This window comes from Lepisma saccharinum, chromosome 22, assembly GCF_977018435.1.
Source record: "Lepisma saccharinum chromosome 22, izLepSacc3.1, whole genome shotgun sequence".
In the NCBI taxonomy this organism is placed as follows: Eukaryota; Metazoa; Arthropoda; class Insecta; order Zygentoma; family Lepismatidae; genus Lepisma; species Lepisma saccharinum.
This window is the reverse complement of record NC_139250.1, coordinates 29,667,916-29,680,251: the sequence shown is the minus strand read 5'-3', so window position 1 is coordinate 29,680,251 and position 12,336 is coordinate 29,667,916. Positions and strand designations below refer to the sequence as shown.

Genomic DNA, 12,336 nt, shown 5'->3' with positions numbered 1-12,336 from the left:
ACCAACGATGCAGTACCTCCATTTATCTTGCACTGTTTTTGCGACCAGTACGGAGATAAAAACTAGATACTGGAGATACCTCAGTGCAATGCATTGAAATATAGTTAAAGTAACAAAATGCCTAACCTATGGGCTTTATAATATTCCTAATACCTGTAAAGGTAGTACATTGTTACTACCCCACTTATTATTTAAAACTACATAAAATCTCAACAATTTCCTACATTTTAGACGGACTCCTACCCTGTTTTGTCACGAAATGATGCAAAATGAACTGCAAAATGCGAAATAGACTCAAACACGAAATTTACTGATGAGACACTTTCTGACGTCAGAATTGTTCTTCGAGTGATGCAATTCATAGAAAATTGATTAATTCTGCTGTAAATATTTCTGAAACAAAAATGGACCCCTTTGTACAGGAATAAACTTAATATTCTGGTAATGATTTAATGTGCTATTAGAAGAAATATGTTTATATTGTGTAATAAGTGCAGTTTGTAAATCAAATTTGGGATTATATTCACATTTTTAAAACCAAATTTTCATTTTATATGCTGCTTTTTCACCGCTATACCACAGAAATTTTGTTTTATTTACCATTTTTGAACCCGAAATTTTGCTCTTTTATTTACCAAAAAGATGTGCCTCTACTCATAAGCCATTCTTAGTAGCTAGCTCAGAATGTTCTCATACCATCAGTTGGTGTAGGCTTTTCTGCAATCGTCTGCACCTGCCATCACACTGATGTATACTTCCTAGTCCAAGACTGGAAGTGTTTATGCTCTTCAATCCCATTCTATCTTAACTGTTTCAAACACTTCAATAACTCATTCAAGTCTCCTATTCGTGAGAAGGGTGGAAGTTGGTCCAAAAACTCTAGGAAATAAGGTACATTATTCTTTATCTCATTTTTATTATATTCACAACACGTGGACATAAAATACGAACTTTATTCACAATGTCTGTGTTGCAAGATGGCTGGAGCATTTTTTAACCAGATATGGGATGATTGATTAAGTTTATTTTACTTTACTTTTCTGCCACTTTTGGCTAAATGTGAAGATGAGTATGAGTATGGACGGACACTCACAAAAAAACACCCATGCTCAGGCTGGGATTCAAACCCAGAACCCCTAGTGTCCTAGCATGCAGTGCTACCCACTATGTAGATATGGAATAAAGAATTACTAGAAACTAAGTAAGACAAGACATTATTAGGGGCCTGCATATTTTGTTTTTGACGAAAACTCAAAACATGATATAACACATTGTAACATTAATTTTTCATGTTTTTGAAAGATGTGAGGTGCATTTTCCTATCATGTTCTGTCACCAAATCATGGAAAATTAACTGCAAAATGCGAAATTAACACAAAATTTGGAGTTTATTTACCATCGCAACACATTCTGAAGTCTGAATTAACCTGAGAGTTACGAAAATCATGGAAAATTGATTAATTTTGCTGTAAATATTTCAGAAGCAAAAATGGACTCCTTTACACAGGAATAAAGTTAATACTCTGATAACTACATAAATGTGCTATTAGAAGGGAAAATGTTTATTTTGTGTAATAATAATAATCCATGGTGAGACAGCCCTTGAAGTGACTTGGCCTATCTCCCAGCTGACAGCCTCCCTCCACAATCCTACCTGGAGGTGTGGAGTTCTTCAACCGGTAATGGGGTGACATGGGGACAGCACGTCGAACCCCCCCCCCCCCCCCCCCCCCGCAGTTATAGGAGATTTTCGAGACCAGATTACACTAGTCACTCATACCTCCCCAATTTCCAAACGATGATGGGTTGCCACCGGCCATATACACAGGCCGAAAATTCCCAAAGACTGTACCAATATCCTGATCTTTTATTCACCATAAATATGTGACCCCTAGACATTATTAATGCTGGAAGCTAGCTGGAAGTCACATAAAAAGGATATTAACAGGGAAAAAATATGTAAAGCATGTGAAATATGAGAAGAGAGGAGAAAATAAACATGAAAGAACAAGAGAATTTATGTTACGACCAGTGGGAAAGGTAAAACAAACTCATGACTACACTAAATTAGTAGTCAATCGCACAGCAAGTTTAAATGAATCATATAGAAACCAACTTACCCTTCGTCTTGGAATTGGACACCGTATATCATGCTGATCACCCAAATTCTTGTACGTGAGATAATTCTCGGAGCAAATAAGCACACCACTTGGGCCATCAGTTCCTCCAGGTACAGACATTAAAAAGTTAGCATGTTCTTCTAAGGGTTCACTGTATTTTCTCACCACATGGTTCAAACTGAGGTCCAATTCATAAAATGTAAGAGTTTGTTGGGTCTTTTGTGCAGCTTCTCCAGTAGGATCTGTATCCGCTTCCTGTAAAATTTTAGAGTTTCTGCATTATACTGCCGCAGGAAAACTACATGAAAATATTCATAACCACAGAAGCACCATTTTAAATTCACAACACAAACACTAAGTTTATTTTCACATACGTAAATTTCCCATACCCATAGCTCACTTACATACATACGATTATCTAATTATCTTTTAATGTTTAAATTTCACCAACTTCCACCTGCCCCTGTTTGATGATGCAATTCATTAATCCCTTCATCTGAAACACTTAAAAAGGCTGTAGTCATCATTTCATGTTATTTTAAGTGTAAATGTGCTATTACACTGATTAGGCAATAATTTCACACTCCTTGCATTATGGAAATTATATTGGTGTAAAACTATATATATATAACTATATATATATATTATTATAACTATATAAGTATATTGGTGGTTGTTCATAATTGGTAAAGGAGACGCGGTAGTATATCAATATGGAGAAACTAGTACTTACTTTATCCGCGAAACTGTTTTTTTCTTTTTTTGTTCTATTAATTTCAGTGGCCACTGCCACCATCCTCGGAACTTGTTGTACAGTACTGAAATTAATAGAACAAAGAAGAAAAAACAGTTTCGCGGATAAAATAAGTACTAGTTTCTCCGTATTTATATTAGTTAATTAAAAATAATGACATTTACGAAAGACACGAAGTAAGAGATGATCAGTCATGAATAAATTTAGTCATTATCAATCATTAGTCTAGCGCGTTAACATCATCATTTCATCTCTCTCCTCCATTCGCTCAAGGAAATCAGTTTGCAACACAAAAGCTGTTGACTGACTATTTATGAGCTTATTAAGCAATTGCACACGTGCAACAGAATTTCTTTCCCTGTATGACTACTATTTAGCACAGTGTCAAAAATAGCTGTGACAGTAGAACGAACATATGTACAACATACAGTATCAAAAATAAATCAATGTTTACTTACCATACTGCTGGACAAGGGTACTCGCTGGCATTTATCATACTTTATTATTTAATTACATTGTGCAATACAATTAAATTATTTTGGATGAAGTATCAAACTACGATGGTTTGGGCATAAGTCATAGCAATATTGTATTTTTTCCTTAACGAGAGCGGCACAAAAAAATCAAAATATTCAAATGGAACATGACACTGTATGGAACAATGTGCGAGTCAACCTTCGTGCAGTATGGAAGTCACTTGGCATAAACAGCGATCGTATGAGAAAATAGCAGTTTTTCGTAGTACATATACGAAAAGCATTCCCTTTGAAACCTCTCAGCATCTGAAGGGGTTAAGAGGTATAAAAAAATGATTCAGATTAAAAAATTTAACACATTCACAAAGAAATTAATTTTCTCACCTCATAGTCTATTTCAAGGCACGCAAACATTGGGTTTTCATACTCAATGTCCACTCCAACCATATGATAAACCAGTGTGTTGCTTTTATGTGCCTCCAAAGGAGATGAAATGGTTAGTCTTGCTTGGGCATCACGATTAAGGATATAGACCAGCTTCTGTTTCTCAACAGCACCTACAGAAAAAAAATACATGACTTAACTTCACAACAATTAACAATCTTAATCCTAATTAGCATCAGAACCAACACATAAAAAGTGATTTAACTGCATCAAAACTGTAATCAATGAATCTTATTAGTTTCATGAAATACTGCACCTTTATATTTTTGGTTTTGTTCAGGAAAGAACTAACAAAAAATATCCTAAGTGGAACCCAGATATTACATTTCTTGTAATCAAGGGGTCCTGGGTTTGATGCCCAGTGGAGGCACATTGCACAGTGGTTTGTGTCCCACTTTAAACTCTAGGTTCAGTCCAGAAAGTGGAATTAAAACAATAATTCAACTTCCTCATGATAATTACACTTCCACCATATACCGTGGAACAATATTTCAAGAGGGAATCACATTCTGCAATATTCGAGAATCATTACCTCTCGGGCAGAAGGTTTATCCTGGTACAGGCCACATCAGTATGTAGTCTGCTGGAAAAGCTTGGTACCTTATGCGAGTGCTGTGTGCATTTTGATTGATTGAGTTATTTTTTAAGTCCACTTTGGGCACAGCAAAGCTAATTGAGATTGGACCTACAGCTTAAAGTGGGATCAAAACCACTATGTGCCTCCCCTGGGTATTGTACTGGGACTCCTTGATTACAAGGAGATGATGCTACAACTATGTTGTCGGGGAGGCCCGGTGTAGACATTATTCTCTGCCAGTCAGAGATCCCCATTCATCTTGTGAAATGAGGGGAAACAATCCACATGGAATGAAAAGGTATTATAGATGACAAGCAGAAATAATATTTTTTGCTTGCCTTTCAAAGGACACTTGCTACAGCACTGTCACCATGTCTGCACAAAACATACATTTGGCAATAACAGCCTGCAGGCAACACATCTTTGCATGGCAGCAACTGTACAAGAATAAACATTAACTAGCAAATTGAATTTCATTTACTTTTTTACTAATTACAGTTTATAAATAGCAAATTTCCAGTTCAGGCATGTACCTAGTTTTCCAGTTACTCTAGCTTTTACCACGTGTGGCATCTTCAGGAGTTACAGCAATAACAGTCCAAGTTTGTGCTTGGGTTAAAAAAAAAAAGAAGTTAAAAATAGAAGGAAAATGATAATGAGTCACTGATCCCTGGTGACAGACTCACAATTTAAATTTAATGTTATCCAAACCACCAAATCATATCTGGATTTATTTCCTTGGTAGCTCGTCACAATTACAAAATCAGGAAGCATATACAGGGAATCAGGTGATATCTGCTGTGGGAACGATATTAGGCTCTGACCAGGAATTGAAAACGTGCCTCTGGTGTAACAGGCCATTGATCTAACAAGATAATCTAGCCTGGCTTTGCATGATTTTTTCACTGCTGCATCACCTGCGTGAAAATTGTTTCAACCAGTGATACTCCCACACGATAAGACCAAACAAAAAAAATTAAAATACAAGAAAGTATATTTCCAACCACTAGCATCAGATTAATACCACCAAAAATTAGGATTTTAAAATAATCAAGCAACCAGTGCTAGCTCATTTTATGTTGAACTGTATAGGTAGAGAAACATGCCGGTAGGGTTGTCATCCACTTGACCTTAAAGCTGAAGCTAATGGTGATTTGAATATGAGTTCTGCAGGAGTAAATACAGCAGTAGTCATGTAAAGTCTGATTACAAGTAGTGGACCAGATGAAGTTGCCATCTTAATAAAAAAATACTGACTGCCTACAATGAAGTGGAAAGCCACAATACCATTAGCCCACCGAAACTGGTGCAAAATAATTTTGTCTCACCAGCCACCCAAATACACACAGAAATTTGCATTAAGTGAGTACATACCAATCATAACTGCCCTTCCCTTTGGGTCAATTGCAAGATATTGTCCAGGTACTATTCTTCTGCACCCACTCTTCCCGAATGTCTCCTGGTGCACTTTTTCAAATACATTCTTCGAGGGGATGTATTCCAAAATGACAATTCTTCCCGAATCTGAACCAACTACAATGTAATCTGGAAATAAGAACTTACATGAGCACATATATATACCTGCATATAGTTTACACATCAAATTATTTTCATTATAAAAAGAAAACATGCACCTCATAAAAGTAACAGCCTGCAATAGACAATAGACCTAATAGGCACATATTTTTTGTAAATATAAAAGCAAAATTTCAGTACAAAACAGTCAATTTCGAGTTCAAAAGCTGTAAATGAAATAAAATTTTGCTGCTATAGTGGTGAAAAAAGCGGTATATAAAATGACATTTTATTTTTATTTTTGATGGAAACACAGAATGTAAAACACATTGTAATGTCCATTTTTCATGTTATTGAAAGGTGTGGGGTGCTTGTCATGTTTTGTCTCGAAATGATGCAAAATAAACTCTTAAGCATGAAATTTGGAATGTATTTACTGATGCGACACTTTCTGAAGTCTGAATTACCCTGAGTGTTAGGCAAATCATGAAAAATTGATTAATTCTTCTGCAAATATTTGAGAAGCAAAAATGGACCTCTTTACACAGGAATAAACTTAATACTCAGACAACTACATAAATGTACTATTAGAAGGTAAATGTTCATTTGTGTAATAAGTGTAGTTTCTAAAATGAAATTTATGGTCATACAGTAAAGTCTCGTTTATCCGAAATTCCATATTATCAGACATACCACTGGAAAAAAAAAATAATCGGCAACAAGAACTGCAAGTTGTGAGTGTTGTCTATTTTTAGATCTCCCAACTCTACCACGTGGCACGCCCACATAAACTATGACTCATGTATTTTTCTGTATTGTTGTAAAACATGATTACTGTATTAGGTTAGTAATGTGTAAAATTATAACATTAGTTTTGAGGGTTTTCTTAACACTTCCCTATTATCAGACATTTTTGCTTATCCGACGTTCTGCCAGCCCAATTATGTCGGATAAGCAAGACTCTACTGTATTCACAATATAAACACCGAAATACCATTTTATATAAAACTTTTGATTCTGAAATATGCCCAGGTCTTTTTCTACCAAAATCTCTACCTTTTATTCACAATGAATTTGTGGCTATGAAAGTGACACTGACAGAACCACCATGCCCTGGATGGAACCTAAATCCAGGAAGTTTGTTGGCAACGTTGAAAGTAGACCTAACAAGCTTTAATAACGAGCACACATTTTCTAGCCAGGGTTCGCCAAGGTGGGTCAACCCCAAAAAAAACACATTAACTTTGGTATTTCAATGATTTCTGAAATGAAGGAACGTCATAGAGGTGTATATTAATGAATTTTAGATTCTTAGAACGCGATCACGACTGTCATTAGAACTCAAGATTAATTTTGCTATCTAAAATGCACAACACTTCTAATATTGAAATGAAGTAGAATGAAATATCAGAGCTACACCAATACAAACGTTAAATCTTTATTAAGAAATTACATAGGCCTATATTAAGCTGTAGATTCTGCAGGTACTTTAGACAAAAGATTCCAATGTGTGTGTTGAACAGCAATGTATTTATATTTGCTCAATATTGAATACATTCGTTACTGCAGTTTGTATACCAAATAGCATAGTTACATGATTACTACATAATTACAATAACACAACTATTACGTTCTATGCAACAGATTTTTTCTTGAAAAAGTCTACTATCGGGGAATACTATGTATAATATATGCTATCGCTATTTTATTATGCTTGTGACTGAAGATAATGGTACACCTGCAAATGATCTCTTGATGCTTCTGACAAAAGTCTTAATGTATCCATTATTGCAACATCTGCTAATATCAGTTCAAACATACACACTTGCTGTCCACAGAGGAACGTAGGTAACCAGGAAATCGTAAGAGAATAAAGGATAAAAAATAAACATTTCTATGGTTTAGCAGTTTGTTGTGGTCTGCTAGTTGGTGTGCCGGGCTGCGAAGTGCAGTGGGTAGGTTGAGCGGCAATTACAAATTTGAATCATATTACATGTATTCACATTATATTTATAAAAGCTTCACAAACCCCCCCCCCCAAAAAAAACTATTAAACCACCTGGGCCCAGGTATTTTGTTTTTTTTTAAAAAAATCTGTTTTTTTTCAAACCCTGTTTCTAGCAAACAAGTAATTTTTCTTCCAGCATCTTATGCACTTGACACTCTTTTCTTGGTTATGGGGTAATGTGGGAGGAAAGGGGGATTGGTGGTTGGGTGATTGTACTGGAATTTCCTGCCTTGTCAGTACAGGTTCTTAACTCTATAATGTCACTATCAAAGAACCATACATTAAGACAACCATGTATAAGCATTCTGACTATTTTAGTAAAACTTTGGTCTCCATTTGTTCAGTATGTGTATAATTTCTTCTTGTAGTAATCCTGTATTTGGAGAATACAACATCTAGTTCAATACCAATAAATTCTAGTTTTATTGAAACAGCTCAAGAAATCAAGAGTTGATCAGTGTAAATGCTTTCATCACTCACATTCAGAGTCTAGCACGTGGAAAATATATTCATCATTTCAACTCCCAATACACAATGTTACTTGCATGACAAAATCCACACGCTGGAAGTCAGTAACACACAGACAACTGACCTGCCTTGTCAGTACAGGTTTTTCACTTGAAAATGCCAGTCAAATGACCATATATTGAGAAACCCATATAAGCATTCTGACTATTTTAGTAAGACTTTGGTCCCCATACATTCAGTGTGTGTATAATTTCTTCTTATAGTAAACCTGTATTTGGAGAATACAACATCTTGTTCAATACCAATAAATCCTAGTTTTATTGCAACAGCTCAAGAAATCAGGAGTTGATCAGTGTAAATGCTTTCATCACTCACATTCAGAGTCTAGCACGTGGAAAATATATTCATCATTTCAACTCCCAATACTCCATGTTAATTTCACGACAAAATCCACTGGCTAGAAGTCAGTAAAACACAGACAACTGCCGTGCCTTGTCAATACAGGTATTTGGAGAATACAACATTTAGTTCAATACCAATAAATCCTAGTTTTATTGAAACAGCTCAAGAAATCGAGAGTTGATCAGTGTAAATGCTTTCATCACTCACATTCAGAGTCTAGCACGTGGAAAATATATTCATCATTCCAACTCCCAATACTCCATGTTAATTTCACGACAAAATCCACTGGCTAGAAGTCAGTAAAACACAGACAACTGCCGTGCCTTGTCAATACAGGTATTTGGAGAATACAACATTTAGTTCAATACCAATAAATTCTAGTTTTATTGAAACAGCTCAAGAAATCGAGAGTTGATCAGTGTAAATGCTTTCATCACTCACATTCAGAGTCTAGCACGTGGAAAATATATTCATCATTTCAACTCCCAATACACAATGTTACTTGCATGACAAAATCCACACGCTGGAAGTCAGTAACACACAGACAACTGACCTGCCTTGTCAGTACAGGTTTTTCACTTGAAAATGCCAGTCAAATGACCATATATTGAGAAACCCATATAAGCATTCTGACTATTTTAGTAAGACTTTGGTCCCCATACATTCAGTGTGTGTATAATTTCTTCTTATAGTAAACCTGTATTTGGAGAATACAACATCTTGTTCAATACCAATAAATCCTAGTTTTATTGCAACAGCTCAAGAAATCAGGAGTTGATCAGTGTAAATGCTTTCATCACTCACATTCAGAGTCTAGCACGTGGAAAATATATTCATCATTTCAACTCCCAATACACAATGTTACTTGCATGACAAAATCGACACGCTGGAAGTCAGTAACACACATGCTGGAAGTCAGTAACACACAGACAACTGCATTCTCAACATGTACCTTCTCTTCTACTTTCCTTCACTATAATATTCATATGTAGCATATTCTCAGAAAACAGCAATATAACATTACATAATGAAAGGCCTTCAGTTAAGGTATGCACTATTGTACGCTGGTAAAGTAGTTTGCTAGTCCCGCGCAATCGTGCGGCAATGTTGGCTGTATACAACCGGTTGCTAGGGTGGTTGCTAATGCGGCCAAATAGAGAAATGCTATAGTGCGTTCGTGCAGTTTGGAGAGATGAACCGAAAACAATGAACACGTTAGAGTTAGCACATAAGGAAAAACCACTTGCATAGTTTTAGATAAATAGGATAAGGAGGAGTCGTCAAATGAAGAGTGCAAACATGCATGAAGATAAGAATAATATATGATCGGAGTAGAACTTTCCTTGACATCGCACATGTTGTGACTAGTACTTTTTCAAAATGTCTATAGCACTTTTCTTAATAACAACTTTGTGTTTGAGCGAAGAGATGTTTATGGGAATTAAATATTATTTAACCAATGTGGCCTGTTTCACTTTGTTGAGGTTATCACAAGGACAAAAGGGTTGAACTCAATTACTCTATTCGTAATTACTTTGTTGTTCCTCTTCCAATTTATCATGCTCTTTTGAGCAAACTAAGCAAACTAATGAGGCCGATTCTAATTGACTAAAAAAGGGGCGAGTTTATGTAACTCGGCAATTTATTTTTCATGAGATTATAGGAAGGGGGAGAAAATATTGAAATCCAACAAAAATATCAGCAGTATTGATAACTTTCATTTAGTATTCTTGTCTTCACTTTCCTTCCAATAGAAAATAAGTAGAGAGAAATTACTAGACTAAAAAATATATATTTGCATGAATTATGGGCATCGGGAAGGGGAGTCGAATTGGTTCTTGGACACCCATGGATATTGACATTCATTTCAAGTTACTACAAAGCAAGAAGGTTATTGTTAATAAGAGAAATAGAGATCAAAATAACCAAAATAAACACTGCATTAGGTTGGAAAAATACAGGAACCATTTCATTCAAGGAATAATTGGTTCCACGGTTTCCAAAAGTCCAAAAATTAGAGTTATATATGAGAGGCCACACAACAAATTTTAGGACTAAAATTTCACCTAATTTTTAGTGTAAAATTTAGTATCGAACTAGAATAACTATGCATTTCAGTATATCAACTTTACAACAAATGTGAAAAAAATTATGAAATACAGTTGTGCTAGAATTCACTGATCTGGTGGATCGAGTAAAGGCCCACTTTTTTGGCGAAAAAACAGAAATTTTGACTATTTACCAATTACAGCGAACCTATTTCACTTGAAATGACTGCTTACCGAGTTTACAGGTTTGTGATGACATATCTTACAACTCGCTAAAAAAATTAAATGATGTAGCAGCCAAATGACAGATATTGGCCAATCCCAGTGTACATACATTGCATAGTGGTTCAGATGAAATTTTAACCCTAGCGTACAAAGGGGGACAGGTTTGCAGGCCCATCACATTATTTTTTTTAGATTTTCCAACTGTTTGAAAATAAATTACATTTTTCCCTAGGATGTTCCCAATATTTCCGTATTACTTTTGTTCATAAAAACATAAATGTCATGTAATTAGGAGGCAAAATGCACTTGGTGGGCATATCAGGCGGGTCATTCCACGTCAGTTCAACCAGGCCAGGGAACCCACCATCTCAGATTTTTATGAAGCTTGGTACATTCAATCCTTCCATGGTTGTAAGAAACCACATAAAATTTTTCGCCTCTAACTCATCTGGTTTCAGAGTTATGGCCTCTCAAACTTTCAGCCAACTCTCGTTGTCCTTCATTTCTGAAGCCCTCATTGAAACCTGCAGTGCTTTGCAAAAAAAAATCTATCTCGCTCACACATGATTCAATCCTTTTGAAATTACACAACAATATTAACCAAACAATAGGCATTTCAGAAAAAAATATGACATCACATGATATCAATTTTTTAGTAAAACAAAAAATTAATAAAAAAAATATTAGCGGGATTTTGTTGCCGAAAACATGCCTCGCTAAAATTTATATTATCATTAAAAGGGAATGAATTAATACCAGCATAAGTATTTTTAAAATTAACCTGGATATGTATTCTAACTTACCCAGTAATAAAAGTTATGGTTATTTTATTCCTTCTATAAATATAATATACTTATGTCTAATATTTGGATGAAATGGCTTCCGGAGTATTAAAATATTTTGGTTAACTCAAAATCATTCAAATAATGTGTTATAAATTAATCAGTGAAGCAAACTCGAAATTCTACACTTTTGTTTATTCTTTGAGCATTGTTGTATTATTATTTCCTTGCTTATTTATAAAATAATTTATCCATATATAGGGTGTTTTTTTTAGTGATAGAACTTTGAATTGAAATAAAACACATAAAAAAATAAGTTTGAAGCCAATTGTGTTTTCAATTGAAAGATAACTTTCTGACATTTACTTTTTGAAAATAATTTCCGGCATATGTCCACCACGACTAGCTGTGATGAACCGGATTCGATCAGTCCAATTTTGAACCGCTTTTTCAAGTAATTGGGGACGTATGTCGTTAATGACACGAGTTATGTTGGCTTCCAAAGCGTCAATTGTTG

The 12,336-nt window shown here is 35.1% G+C and overlaps 1 protein-coding gene across 1 annotated transcript in view; it reads right to left on the bottom strand.

The window, feature by feature from the left end:
* The window catches only part of Sf3b3 (splicing factor 3b subunit 3), a 121,095-nt gene that overhangs the window by 93,729 nt on the left and 15,030 nt on the right, over positions 1-12,336 (bottom strand). The window contains exons 3-5 of the mRNA XM_083144100.1: positions 5,746-5,916; positions 3,735-3,907; positions 2,121-2,375 (exon numbers count right to left, since the gene is read on the bottom strand). Coding sequence (XP_083000226.1) covers positions 2,121-2,375; positions 3,735-3,907; positions 5,746-5,916 — 599 coding nt within the window. The remainder of the gene's footprint in view (positions 1-2,120; positions 2,376-3,734; positions 3,908-5,745; positions 5,917-12,336) is intronic.